At 40.9% G+C, this 15,037-nt stretch overlaps 1 protein-coding gene across 7 annotated transcripts in view; it reads left to right on the top strand.

Moving 5' to 3' along the window:
* Nucleotides 1-15,037, top strand: part of CEP104 (centrosomal protein 104) — a 53,070-nt gene that overhangs the window by 2,096 nt on the left and 35,937 nt on the right. For 6 of the 7 annotated variants that reach the window (XR_010321272.1, XM_023552133.2, XM_023552132.2 and 3 more), the window contains exon 2: nt 12,798-12,925. Coding sequence is in view for 5 of the 7 variants with exons in the window: in XM_023552133.2 (XP_023407901.2) it covers nt 12,813-12,925 (113 nt within the window). In the remaining 2 variants the exon portion in view is untranslated. Of the gene's footprint in view, nt 1-12,797; nt 12,926-13,167; nt 13,345-15,037 lie in introns of those variants that run through there. The other variant, XM_064281138.1, reaches the window with a different exon arrangement.

Here is a 15,037-nt window from a genome sequence, read left to right as displayed (position 1 = left end):
AGCTGTATGACTTTGGGCGAGGACCTCTCTGTGCCTCAGTTTCCTCGTCTCTAAAGCTGAGGCGATGATGGTGCCTATGCCATAGAGTTGTTATGAAAATATATATGTGCCAGGTGCTAAGAACCGTCCCAGGCACAGAGTAAGTGGTATAAAGTGTACGTCCATATCAAAGTGAAAATACTGTGTAAAGGAGTAAGTGCTACACAGATGTTGGACAACATTAAGAATATTTCAAGTTTAGAATTTCAAGATGGGTAATCATATTCAGTTGGAAATGTTTAATAGATACCTAGTCTTTTCAGGGTGGAATAGGGACTGACTGACGATGATCAAAAGATTTGGGGAATTGTGAGCAGAGGGATATGACTGAGCTTTCGTTAAGTTTGGCTGGACCTTAAAATTCATGACCAGAAATGAGGGTTGGAAAAGCACATTGGGTCAGGACAAAGCAAGGACTTGAATCCTAGGCAGAAAGCCCATGGTGGGTTCTCGAACTATGTTTAGGAAGGGTGATCTGGCAGGAGTGTGTGACATGAGTTGGAGGACACGTGCTCCAGAAGGGAGACCAGGCCATTGTAATTGTCTAGGAAAGACAGTGGGACAGAGATGAAGGAGTGTGCTCAATAAATAGCCATTTCAAAGGCAGAACCAGTGAGGCAAAGCACTGGACTGTATACAGTGCTCACGGGAAAAGGAACCGCAGGCTCAGAGCCCGAGTGACCCAGAAGAAGGTGGCAGGACACAGGAAGGGGCAGCAGGGGCTTAGCTGCAGCCTGGGCGTTTTGGGGAGGATGAATTCTGTCTGTCGCCCAGGGTGTGCAGAGTGCAGGTGGGACTGGCCAGCAGACCATGGATAGAAAGCCACACATAACATTTTGGAGCCTTGCTTTTTCTTATTTTCTGGGTTAATGTAGTTTTTCTCCAATACTGTGATATCCTGCAGTGAACTTTGTGTAAACAATAACTAGGCTCTTTAATCACGATTTGTCATTGTGTTTTTAATTCCTTTGTTCATACGTTCCAAGAAACGTTAGCAGCTATCTGTCTACCATTTATTGAAATGGTCTTCTTCAAGTTCTCAATGAAACTAAAAGTCTAGGTCGTGCATCAGGCGTTTTACAGTAAGCAAAATTTCGTGTGGGATATGTTTCTGTCAGCTGTGTCTGAGAATTTAGATTACTAGTATATTCTATTCCTAATGGGCTGAAGCATAACTATTGCAAGGACGGCACAGGACCAGGCAGTGTTTCATTCTGTTGTACATAGAGTCGCTGTGCTTCAGAACTGACTCTGTGGCACCTAACAATAACGTCCTATTCCTGAGAAACTATTGGTGAATTCTTCTTTATCCTCTGTTTTGGTGAGAACTCTTTTGGTTGCAAATGACTTAAACCTAACTCAGACTGGTTTGAACAAAGGAATTTGTTGGCTTGGCAACTGAAAAATAACCAAAGAGTTCAAGAATAGTTTTGCATAGTAAAAATGTCTATTCTACCAAAAGCCATCTATACATATAACGCACTTCCGATCCAAATTCCAATGTCATATTTTAAGGGGATAGAGAAACAAATCACCAATTTCATATGGAAGGGAAAGAAGCCCCGGATAAGCAAAGCATTACTGAAAAAGAAGAAGAAAGTGGGAGGCCTTGCTCTACCTGACTTCAGAACCTATTATACAGCCACAGTAGTCAAAACAGCCTGGTACTGGTACAACAACAGACACATAGACCAATGGAACAGAATTGAGAACCCAGATATAAATCCATCCACGTATGAGCAGCTGATATTTGACAAAGGACCAGTGTCAATTAACTGGGGAAAAGATAGCCTTTTTAACAAATGGTGCTGGCATAACTGGATATCCATTTGCAAAAAAATGAAACAGGACTCATACCTGACACCATGCACAAAAACTAACTCCAAGTGGATCAAAGACCTAAACATAAAGACTAAAACGATAAAGATCATGGAAGAAAAAATAGGGACAACCCTAGGAGCCCTAATACAAGGCATAAACAGAATACAAAACATTACCAAAAATGATGAAGAGAAACCCGATAACTGGGAGCTCCTAAAAATCAAACACCTATGCTCATCTGAAGACTTCACCAAAAGAGTGAAAAGACCACCTACAGACTGGGAAAGAATTTTCAGCTATGACATCTCCGACCAGCGCCTGATCTCTAAAATCTACATGATTCTGTCAAAACTCAACCACAAAAAGACAAACAACCCAATCAAGAAGTGGGCAAAGGATATGAACACACATTTCACTAAAGAAGATATTCAGGCAGCCAACAGATACATGAGAAAATGCTCACGATCATTAGCCATTAGAGAAATGCAAATTAAAACTACGATGAGATTCCATCTCACACCAACAAGGCTGGCATTAATCCAAAAAACACAAAATAATAAATGTTGGAGAGGCTGCGGAGAGATTGGAACTCTTATACACTGCTGGTGGGAATGTAAAATGGTACAACCACTTTGGAAATCTATCTGGCGTTATCTTAAACAGTTAGAAATAGAACTACCATACAACCCAGAAATCCCACTCCTCAGAATATACCCTAGAGAAACAAGAGCCTTCACACAAACAGATATATGCACACCCATGTTTATTGCAGCTCTGTTTACAATAGCAAAAAGCTGGAAGCAACCAAGGTGTCCATCAACGGATGAATGGGTAAATAAATTGTGGTATATTCACACAATGGAATACTACACATCGATAAAGAACAGTGACAAAATCTGTGAAACATTTCATAACATGGAGGAACCTGGAAGGCATTATGCTGAGCGAAATTAGTCAGAGGCAAAAGGACAAATATTGTATAAGACCACTATTATAAGATCTTGAGAAATAGTAAAAACTGAGAAGAACACATACTTTTGTGGTTACGAGGCGGGGAGGGAGGGAGAGGGTTTTTTATTGATTAATCAGTAGATAAGAACTGCTTTAGGTGAAGGGAAGGACAACACTCAATACATGGAAGCTCAGCTCAATTGGACTGGACCAAAAGCAAAGAAGTTTCCGGGATAAAATGAATGCTTCAAAGGTCAGCGGAACAAGGGCAGGGGTCTGGGGACCATGGTTTGAGGGGACTTCTAAGTCAATTGGCAAAATAATTCTATTATGAAAACATTCTGCATCCCACTTTGAAATGTGGCATCTGGGGTCTTAAATGCTAACAAGTGGCCATCTAAGATGCATCAATTGGTCTCAACCCACCTGGAGCAAAGGAAAATGAAGAACACCAAGGTCACACGACAAATAAGAGCCCAAGAGACAGAAAGGGCCACGTGAACCAGAGACCTACATCATCCTGAGACCAGAAGAACTAGTTGGTGCCCGGCCACAATCGATGACTGCCCTGCCAGGGAGCACAACAGAGAACTCCTGAGGGAGCAGGAGATCAGTGGGATGCAGACCCCAAATTCTCATAAAAAGACCATACTTAATGGTCTGACTGAGACTAGAGGAATCCCGGCGGCCATGGTCCCCAGACCTTCTGTTGGCACAGGACAGGAACCATCCCCGAAGACAACTCATCAGACATGAAAGGGACTGGTCAGCGGGTGGGAGGGAGATGCTGATGAAGAGTGAGCTAATTATATCAGGTGGACACTTGAGATTGTATTGGCATCTCTTGTCTGGAGGGGGGATGGGAGGATAGAGAGAGAGGGAAGCTGGCAAAATTGTCACGAAAGGAGAGACTGAAAGGGCTGACTCAATAGGGGGAGAGCAAGTGGGAGTACGGAGTAAGATGTATGTAAACTTATATGTGACAGACTGATTGGATTTGTAAACGTTCACTTGAAGCTTAATAAAAGTTAATAAAAAAAAAAAAAAAGAATAGTTTTGGCTTTAAATATGGCTGGATCTAAGGCCTCCAAAGATGTCTCTCAGCATCTCTTTGGCATGACCGCCCCATGGGGTTAGCACCACTGTCTGGCATGACCTCCCCATGGGATGACTTCCAGCAGCCCCAGGCACATATCCTACAGCCAGCAGTCCCAATGTTTACCTGTGTTTTATTGACTATGCAAAGGCATTTGACTTTGTGGATCATAACGAATTATAGATAACGTTTCAAAGAATGGGAATTACAGAACACTTAATCGTCCTCATGCAGAACCTGTACATAGACAAAGAGGCAGTCATTCAAACAGAGCAAGGGGGTACTGCATGGTTTAAAATCAAGGAAGGTGTGTGTCAGGGTTTTATCCTTTCCCCATACTTATTAATTCTGTATGCTGAGCAAATAATCCAAGAAGCTGGACTATATGAAGAAAAATGTGCCATCAGGATTGGTAGAAGACTCATTATCAACCTGTGATATGCAGATGACATAACCTTACTGGCTAAAAGCAAAGAAGACTTGAAGCACTTACTGATGAAGATCGAAAACTACAGCGTTCAGGAACAGAATCAAGAACCAAGATGTAAATACATCCGCCTACTATCACCTGATCTGTGACAAGGGCTCAAAGTCCATCAAATGGGGAAAAGATAGCCTATTAACAAATGGTGCTGGCAAAACTGGATGTCCACCTAAAAAAAATGAAACAGTACCCATACGTCACAGCATACACAAAAACTAATTCAAAATAGATCAAAGACCTAATATAAAACCAAAAACTATAAAGATCATAGAAGAAAAAATAGAGTCAATGCTAAAGCCCTTAATACACAGCATAAATAGGATACACACCATAACTAACAATATACAAACACCAGAAGATAAGCTAGATAGCCGGAGTCTCCTAAAAATTAAACTGTTTGCTTATCAAAAGACTTCACCAAAAGAGTAAAAGGAGAGCCTACAGACTGGGGAAAAAAATGTTTTGGCTATGACAAATCCAACAAAGATCTAATCTCTGTAGGAAAATCCAATACCTCTACAACAGAAAGACTAATAATTTAATTAAAAAATGGGCAAAAGATATCAATAGACATTTCACCAAAGAAGACATTTAGATGGCTAACAGACACGAAGAAAGGCTGGCAATCACTAGCCATTGGAGAAATGCAAATCAAAACTACAGATACCTTCTCACTCCCACATTACTGGCACAAATCAAAAAGCAGAAAATAACAAATGTTGAAGAAGCTGTGGCGAGATTGGAACCCTTCTGCACTGCTGGTGGGAATGCAAAATGGTACAATCATTTTGGGAAACATTATGGCACTTCCTTAAAAAAGCTAGAAATAGAAATACCGTATGATTCAGCCATCCCACTCTAGGAATACATCCTAGAGAAATAAGAGCCGTCACATGAATAGACATATGTAGACCCATGTTCGTTGCTGCATTATTCACAATAGCAAAAGATGGGAACAACCTAAGTTCCCATCAACAAATGAATGGATAAACTATGGTACATGCACAGAGTGGCATACTATGCAATGATAAAGAACAGTGATGAATCTGTGAAACATCTCACAACATGGATGAATCTGGAGGGCATTATGCTAAGTGAAATAAGTCAATCACAAAAGAACAAACATTGTATGAGACCACTATTATAAAAACTCATGAAAAGATTTACACACAGAAGCCAACAATCTTTGATGGAAATGAGGGAGGGGAGGTACAGGGAGGGAAAAACATGAACTAGACAACAGATAAAGATAACTTTGGTGAAGGGTAAGACAGTACACAATACTGTGAAAGTCAGCACAACTTGACCAAGGCAAAGTCATGAAAGCTTCATAGACACGTCCAAACTCCCTGAGAGACCAAGTTACTGGGCTGAGGGCTGTGGGGTCCATGGTCTCGGAGGACATAGAGTAGCATCTGGGGTCTTAAAAGCTTGTGAGCAGCCATCTAAGATACTCCACTGGTCCCATCTCATCTGGTGGAATAAGAGAGAATGAAGAAAACTGTAGACACAAGGGAAATATTAGTCCAAAGAACTAATGGACCGCAACTACCACAGCCTCCACCAGACTGAGTCCAGCACAACTAGATAGTGCCCAGCTACCCCCAACAACTGCTGTGATAGGGATCATAATAGAGGGTCCCGGACAGAGCTGGAGAAAAATATAGAACAAAATTCAAGCTGACAAAAAAAAGACCAGACTTACTGGTTTAATGGAGACTGGAGAAACCCGAGAGTATGGCCCCTGGACACCCTTTTAACTCACTACTGAAGTCATTCCTGAAGTTCAACTTTCAGCCAAAGGTTAGACAGGCCCATAAAATAATAATACATATAACTCAACCATGTATACAAGACTAAAATGGCACACCAGCCCAGGGGCAAGGATGAGAAGGCAGAAGGGACAGGAAAGCTGGACAAATGGAAATGGGGAACCTAAGGTGGAGAAAGAGAAGGTGTTGACACATCATTGGGTTGGCAACCGGTGTCAAAAAACAATATGTTTATTGTTTAATGAGAAATTGATTTGCTCTGTAAACCTTCATCTAAAGCACAATAAAAAGAAAAAGACTACACCCTTCAGAATGGATTACACCTCAACATAAAGAAAACAAAAATCCTCACAACTGAACCAATAAGCAACATCTCGTGGTAATTGAAGATATACATTGTCAAGGATGTCATTTCACTTGGATCCACAATAAATGCCCATGGAAGCAGCAGTCAGGAAATCAAAGGATGTATTGCATATTTTATTGACTATGCAAAGGCATTTGACTGTGTGGATCATAACAAATTAAAAAGCAAAGATGTCACTTTGAAGACTAAGTTGTGCCTAACCCAAACCATGATGTTTTCAGTCGCCTCATAGAACAGGTCAATGAGAGCCGAAGTATGACCTTGAGTATGCCCCACTTGAGTTTAGTGACCATCTCAAAAATAGATTTGACGCATTGAACACTAATGACCGAAGACCAAAGGAGTTGTGGAATGACATCCAGGACATCATACGTAAAGAAAGCAAGAGATTAGTAAAAAGACAAGAAAGAAAGAAAAGACCAAAATGGATGTCAGAAGAAACGAAACTTACTCTAGAATGTTGACTAGATAAAGTGAAAGGAAGAAATGATGAAGTAAAAAAGCTGAACAGATTTCAAAGGGTAGCTTGAGAAGACAAAGTATTATAATGACATATGCAAAGACCTGGAGATAGAAAACCAAAAGTGAAGAACACACTTGGCATTTCTCAAGCTGAAAGAACTGAAGAAAAATTCAAGCCTAGAGTTGCACTGTTGAAGGAGTTTACGGGGAAAATATTAAATGACCCAGGAAGCTTCAAAAGAAGATGGAAGGAATAAAAATAAATAAATAAGAAGATGGAAGAAATACATGGAGTCACTATACCAAAAATAATTGGCCAACGTTAAGCCACTTCAGGAGGTAGCATATGATCGGGAACTGATGGTACTGAGGGAAGAAGTTCAAGCTGCACTGAAGGCATTGGTGAAAAACAAGGCTGCAGGAATTGACAGAATACCAATTGAGATGTTTCAACAAACGGATGCAGCGCTGGAAGTGCACACTCGTCTACACCAAGAGATTTAGAAGACAGCTAGCTACCTGGCCACCCAACTGGAAGAGATCCATATTTATGCCTATTCCCAAGAAAAGTGATCCAACTGAATGTGGAAATTATCGAACAGTATCATTAATATCACATGGAAAAAGAATTTTTGCCGAAGATCATTCCAATGAGGCTTTAGCGGTACATCTTCAGGTAACTGCCAGAAATTCAAGCTGTATTCAGAAGAGGACATAGAATGAAGGATATCATTGCTAATGTCAGATGGATCCTGGCTAAAAACAGAGAATACCAGAAAGATGTTTACCTGTGTTTTATTGACTATGCAAAGACATTCGGCTGTGTGGATCGTAACAAATTATGGGTAACATTGTGAAGAATGGGAATTCCAGAATGCTTAATTGTACTCATGAGGAAGCTGTAGATAGATCAAGACACAGTTGTTCGAACAGAATAAGGGGATACTGTGTGGTTTAAAGTCAGGAAAAGTGTGCGTCAGACTTGTATCCTTTCACCATACCTATTCAATCTGTATGCTGAGCAAATAATCCAAGAAGTTGGACTGTATGAAGAAGAATGCAGCATCAGGATTGGAGGCAGACTCATTAACAACCAGCAATATGCAGATGACAGAACCCGGCTTGCTGAAAGTGAGGAGGACTTGAAGCGGTTACTGATGAAGATCAAAGACCACAGCCTTCAGTATGGATTACACCTCAACATAAAGAAAACAGAAATCTTTTCAACTGGACCAATAAGCAACATCATGATAAACAGAAAAAAGGTTAAAGTTGTCAAGAATTTCATTTTACTTAGATCCACAATCAACACTCGTGGAAGCAGCAGTCAAATATTGCAATATTTGCATTGGACAAATCTGCTGCAGAAGACCTCTTTAAAGTGTTGAAAAGCTTTATAATATGTATTGTTTAATGAGAAACTGATTTCAAGATGTCACCTTGAAGTCTAAGGTACACCTGACCCAAGCCATGGTGTTTTCAGTCACTCATATGTACATGAAAGCTGGACAATGAATAAGGAAGACCAAAGAAGAATTGATGCCTTTGAATTGTGGTGTTGGCAAAGAATATTGAATATATCATGGACTGCCAAAAGAACGAACAAATCTGTCTTGGAAGAAGTACAACCACAATGCTCCTTGGAAGCAAGGATGGGGAGACTAAGTCTCACATACTTTGGACATGTTCTCAGGAGGGATCAGTCCCCGGAGAAGGACATCATGCTTCGTCAAGTAGAGGGTCAGCAAAAAAGAGGAAAGCCCTTAACGAGATGATTGACACAGTGGCTGCAGCAGTGGGCTCAAGCATAACAAAAATTGTGAGGATAGCTCAGGACCAGGCAGTGTTTTGTTCAATTGTACATAGAGTCACTATGAGTCAGAATCACCTCAACAGCACCTAACAACAACAACAAAATATGCATGTGAAAGCCAGACAGTGAATAAGGAAGACAGAAGAAGAATTGATTCCTTTGAATTATGGTGTTGGTGAAGATTATTGAATGTACCATGAACTGCCAGAAGAATGAACAAGTCTGTCTTGGAAGAAATACAACCAGAGTGCTCCTTGGAAGCGAGGATGGTAAGACTTCGTATTACGTACTTTGGACATGTTATCAGGAGGGACCAGTCCCTGAAGAAGAACATCATGCTTGGTAAAGTAGAGGGTCAGCGGAAAAGAGGAAGGCGCTGGACAAGATGGACTGACACAGTGACTGTAACAATGGGCGCAAACGTAGCAACGATTATGAGGATGGCACAGGACTGGGCAGTGTTTTGTTCTGTTACACGTAGGTTCGCTATGAGTCGGAACTGACTTGACAGCACCTAACAACAACAAGAAGGCTTCTCTTTCCCAGGAGTCCCAACCAAGTACTGGGATTGAGTCTCATTGGTCCAATTTGGGTCACATATTCATGTTCCCATCCCAGAAGAAATTAGGTATTGTGGCCAGGGTCATGAAATTCATGGATTGCTAAGGCCTGAGAAATGTGCCCACTGCGTATGGGGAGTGAGGAGTACTGGGTAGGGGAGTGGGTTGTCAGCTGTGCCAGAACTAGTGCTGGGGTGGGCACCATCACCAAAGAAAACTGACATGGAGGTGCTGTTTTCAAATGCGGAGAGGATCAACGCCTAACAGGCAAAAATAAACATGACAAACCTACCCTCAGAATGACGATACTGAACTGTGAACTAAGTCAGGTTCACTAGCAAAATCAAGACATGAAAAAGAACCATTCAACCAACATTTAAATATATCCTTTGAGTCAGTCGTTCAAGAAGCTCTTTATGCAGGTGTTTGTACTTAATGTACAATTTTGTACTTCGTGGCTTGGTTAAATGGCCTTTTTCTCTACTCATTGGGTAAGTTACTAACTTTTTGGATATATATTTGGAAAATTCAAGGTAACTAAGAATCTTAAGTAAACTTCTGTTGTTAGGTTGTTGTTAGAAGCCTTTGAGTCAGTTCCAACCCATAGCAACCCTGTGTACAAGGTAATAAAGCACTGCTCAGTCCTGCGCCATCCTCACAATTGTTGCTATGTTCGAGTCCATTGTTGCAGCCACTGTCAGTCCATCTCATTGATGGTCTTCCTCTTTTTCACCAACGCTCTACTTTACCAAGCATGATGTGCTTCTTTATGGACTGGTCCCCCCGATAACATGTCCAGAGTATGTAAGATGAAGTCTTACTGTCCTTGCTTCTAAGGAGCATTCTGACTATACTTCTTACAAGAAAAATGTGTTCATTCTTTTGACAGCCCATGGTATATTCAGTATTCTTCGCCAGCACCATAATTCAAAGGCATCAGTTCTTCTTCAATCTTCCTTAGTCATTGACCAGCTTAACATGCATATGAGGCAATTGAAAAATATCATGGCTTGGGTCAGGCACACCTTGGTCCTAAAAGTGACACCTTTGCTTTTTAACACTTTAAAGAGGTCTTTTGCAGCCGATTTGCCCAATGCAATACCACATTTGATTTCTTGGTTGTTGCTTTCATGGGCATTGATTGTGGATCCAAGTAAAATGAAATCCTTTACAACGTCAGTATTTTCTCCGTTTATCGTGATGTTGCCTGTTGGTCCAGTTGAGAAGATTTTTGTTTTCTTTCTGTTGAAGTGTAATGCGTACTGAAGACTGTGGTCTTTGATCTTCATCAGTAAGTGCTTCAAGTCTTCTTCACTTGCAGCAAGCAAGGTTGTGTCATTGCATAACCCAGGTTATCAATGAGTCTTCCTCCAATTCTGATGCCGCATTCTTCTTCACATAGTCCAACTTCTGAAACTGTTTGCTAAGCGTACAGGTTGAATTATTATGGTGAAAGGATACAACCCCAACACACACCCTTTCTGATGTTTAAACCACACAGTATCCCCTTGTTCTGTTTGAATGACTGCCTCTTGGTCTAAATATAGTTTCCACATGAGCACAATTAAGTGTTCTGGAATTCCCGTTCTTCACAATGTTATCCATAATTTGTTATGATCCACACAGTCGAATGCCTTTGCATAGTCAATAAAACACAGGTAAACATCTTTCTGGTATTCTCTGCTTTCAGTCAAGAGCCATCGGACATCAGCAACGATTCCCCTCATTCCACATCCTCTTCTTAATCCAGCTTGAATTTCTGGCAGTTCCATGTTGATTTACTGCTGTAGCCACTTTTGAATGATCTTCTGCAAAATTTTTCTTGTGTGTGATATTAATGATATTGTTTGATAATTTCCACATTTGATTGGATCACCTTTCTTTGCAGTGGACACAAATATGGATCTCTTCCAGTTCGTTGGCCAGGTAGCTGTCTTCCAAATTTCTTGGCATAGATGAGTGAGTGCTTGCAGCACTGCATTCATTTGTTGCAACATCTCAATCGATATTCCATCAATTCCTGGATCCTCGTTTTTCACCAATGCCTTCAGTGCAGCTTAGACTTCTTCCTTCAGTACCGTTGGTTCTTGATCATATGCTTTCTCCCGAAATGGTTGAACATTGACCAATTATTCTTTTTGGTTCAGTGACTGTATTCTTTCCACCTTCCCCTGATGCTTCCTCTTTCATTCAATATCTTACCCATAGAATCCTTCACTATTGCAACTTGAGGCTCGAATTTTTTTTTTTTTTTTTTCAGTTCTTTCAGCTTGAGAAATGCTGAGCATGTTCTTCCCTTTGGTTTTCTAACTCCAGGTCTTGCTCATTTCATTATAATACTTTGTCCTCTCAAGCTCCCCTTTGAAGTCTTCTGCTCAGCTCTTTTACTTCATCATTTCTTCCATTTGCTTTAGCTACTGGATGTTCAACAGCAAGTTTCATGGTATCTTCTGACATTCATTGGCCTTTTCTTTCTTTTTTTTTTTTTTTTTAGTTGTGCTTTAGGTGAATGTTTACAGCTCAAGTAAATTTTTCATACAAAAATTTATACACGTATTGTTATGTGACATTTGTTGCAATCCCCACAACGTGACTGCACTCACCCCTTTTTCACCCCATATTTCTTGTATCCATTCAACCAGTTCCTGTCCTTTCCTGCCTCCTCATCTTGCCTCAAGACAGGAGCTGACCATTTGGTCTCGTGTGTCTGATTGAACTAAGAAGCACACTCCTCACGAGTATTATTTATTTGTTTTATAGTCCAGTCTATGTCTGAAGAGTGGGCTTCAGGAATGGTTTTAGTTCTGGGTTAACAGAGTGTCTGGTGGCCATAGTTTCAGGGATTCCTCCAGTCTCTGTCAGACCATTAAGTCTGGTCTTTTTATGTGACTGAGCTCTGCACGTTTTTTCAGCTTCGTCAGGGACTGTGTTATGTTCCCTGTGAGGGCTATCATTGGTGGTTGCCGCGCACCATCTGGTTCTTCTGGTCTCAGGCTGGTGGAGTCTGTGGTTTACGTGGCCCTTTTGTCTCTCGGGCTAATATTTTCCTTGAGTGTTTGGTGTTCTTCATTCTCCTTTACTCCAAACTTTGTTATGCCAGTTGACCTAGATGTCCTCCATCTTTCCTGTCTTTTTAATGATCTTTTGCTTTCTTCATATATGATGTCCTAGTCTTCAGTCATTAGTGTTCAGTGCTTGAAAGCTATTCTTGAGGTGGTCTCTAAATTTAGTTGGGATATACTCAAGATATCGTACTTCGAGTCAACTTAGAAGAGCCTATAAAAATTTTTAAGAAAAAACAAAAGATTTTGAAAGTGTTGGAAAAATTCACGTTACGAATTACCGTGCATGTACATGAAGGCACTAACACTGTAAATGTTATTTTACTAAATTCCTTCGTTTTAAAGAACTCTCTTTTGCATTTATCAACAGCCCCAGCCGTGCAGAATGCCCCACAAGATTGGATTTGTAGTCGTCAGCTCGTCTGGACATGAAGACGGCTTCAGTGCCAGAGAACTAATGATCCACGCGCCGACTGTTAGTGGATGGAGGTCTCCCAGGTACTGGGGGAGGACGGAGAGGCAGGCGGCAGGGCGTGGTCCTGGGCGGGGTGGACACTGATGTGACTCTGGGTTTCCTTTCACGTTAAGCTTCTGTTTTATTGTAACTCAAACATCAGAACCGCAAGAGAGTCAGATTATGCTGCAGTATCGTGTATCTAATTAAGTGATGGATTTTTTCCCATCTGTTTATGTTTTTAAAGAAAGTTTGTTGTAGTTCTTTTTTTTTTCTCCCTTATAAGATTAACCCTGGCGTACTTACGAAAATGTGCAAATATAGAAGAGTAAAAGGACGAAAAATGACCGGCCATCATTGTTTAACCAGACCTCCTGATGACATGCTGGGTCTTCCTCCCGGTCTGCTTTCTACACCGAGTTTGTGTTTGTGTATTTCCTGGTTTTACACTTCTGCTCCTGTGGTAAAAGATTTTGTATCTAACTACTCCTGTGTAATACTAAGCATTAACCAAAAAAATCTCTTTCAAATTTTTCCTAAATATTTGTACACCTTTATAAGAACATTTATTATTTGAATATTAGTTTTTATTTTTAAAAAAAAAAAATTCTTTTTTACCTCTGTGCTTTCTCCTAAAAGCTCCATTCTTCACCAAAGTAGTCATAGTTGCTGACTAGTTGGAATGTCTGCTCAGACTGTGTGCACTCGATCGGAACGCACTCCTCCACCCTCACTCATAATCAGCAGCTTAACCCACCAGTCTCTCTCCCCTCCTCAGTGTCACTATTCTTCATGACTTGTTTTCCAACTCTGAGTAGAAGTACTATTTACTCCTAACTCTAAATGTGTCAATATTGTGACATTTTTAATTGAATCATATTGTTGTTCTTGCTTTGACTCAGAAGATGTGTTGCTGAAAAGTTGAATGTAAATCACATACCAAATCAGAAGGTGTTTTCCTGTTGGCGCTTTTGAGGGGACCCAATAAACAAGTCTCCCTTTCCCTGCCTAAGTGCCGAATGAATTGAGAAATGAGACAAGTAAAGCAGAACAACACGAAGAATATAATCAGTGTCACTGAGTTATACATGTAGAAGTTTGTTGAATTGACGAATATTTTGTTGGGTATATTTTCAGCACAATATATATACACACACACATGCACGTAAGAGTGAGCCTTAATAAGAATGAGCCATGGTAATAGCCTCCATGAACAACTGCCTCCTTTGCCATACAACCAGAAGAACTGGATTGTGCCCGTCTACCATTGCTGAACATTTCGATCAAAGATTCTATAGCAGAATCCTGATCAAAGGAGGGGATATGCAGAACAGAATTGAAATTCTTATGGACTCCAGTCTTTCCGGAGCCATGGTGGCTAGATGAACCCCTGAAACTATTCCCCTGAGATAATCTTTAAAAACTTAAACCAAAAATATTGCCTGAAGTCTTCTTAAAACCAAACAATAGTTTAGCATAACTATTAAAAAATGTGTCCGCCTTGAGCATTATGTTCTTTTAAGAACTGTCTATATGGGATCAAAGTGACAACTCGAAAATGTAGATGGGAACCGTAGGGGGCAGTGAGTTTATGTTAGTGGAGGAGGAACAACTCAGTAAAGGAGGGTAGAATGGTGGCATAACTTGAAGAATATAATCAGTGTCACTGAATTATACATGTAGAAATGATTGAATTGGTGTATGTTTTGCTATGTATATTCTCAACAACAAAATACAATTTTAAAAAAAGGACGAGCTATTGGACAAGGGACCAGGTCCCTGCTGGAGCTCTGGGGAGAACAGGAGATGAAAGAGTTGGGATCATGACTGCAGACAACTCCTGCAGGAACAAAAGATTAAAGAAAGCAATTGGGGATAAAAATAGCAGCCATGTGCCTGATAAAATTGATATTGAAGGACAAAGGCTTTATCTGTGGGCAAGGAGGCGTGCTAACTCTGAAGGCAGAATGTGGCAGGCCGACCTCCCAGTCAGGGTGGCTTCCCCAAGGCCTAGACCCCCACTGGGGAAGCAGTGCTGGAGGACAGCCCGCTGCTCTGGCAGTCCAGGCATGTGACCCCACAGACTTCTGTCGGGCACGCCTGCTCCCCAGGCAGAGAGAGGACCCTAGAGCGGTAGGCCCACAGGTTTATGCACA

Source organism: Loxodonta africana, chromosome 3, assembly GCF_030014295.1.
Source record: "Loxodonta africana isolate mLoxAfr1 chromosome 3, mLoxAfr1.hap2, whole genome shotgun sequence".
Lineage (NCBI taxonomy): Eukaryota > Metazoa > Chordata > Mammalia > Proboscidea > Elephantidae > Loxodonta > Loxodonta africana.
Note: the sequence above shows the minus strand (reverse complement) of the source record. Positions and strands in the feature narration are given on the sequence as shown.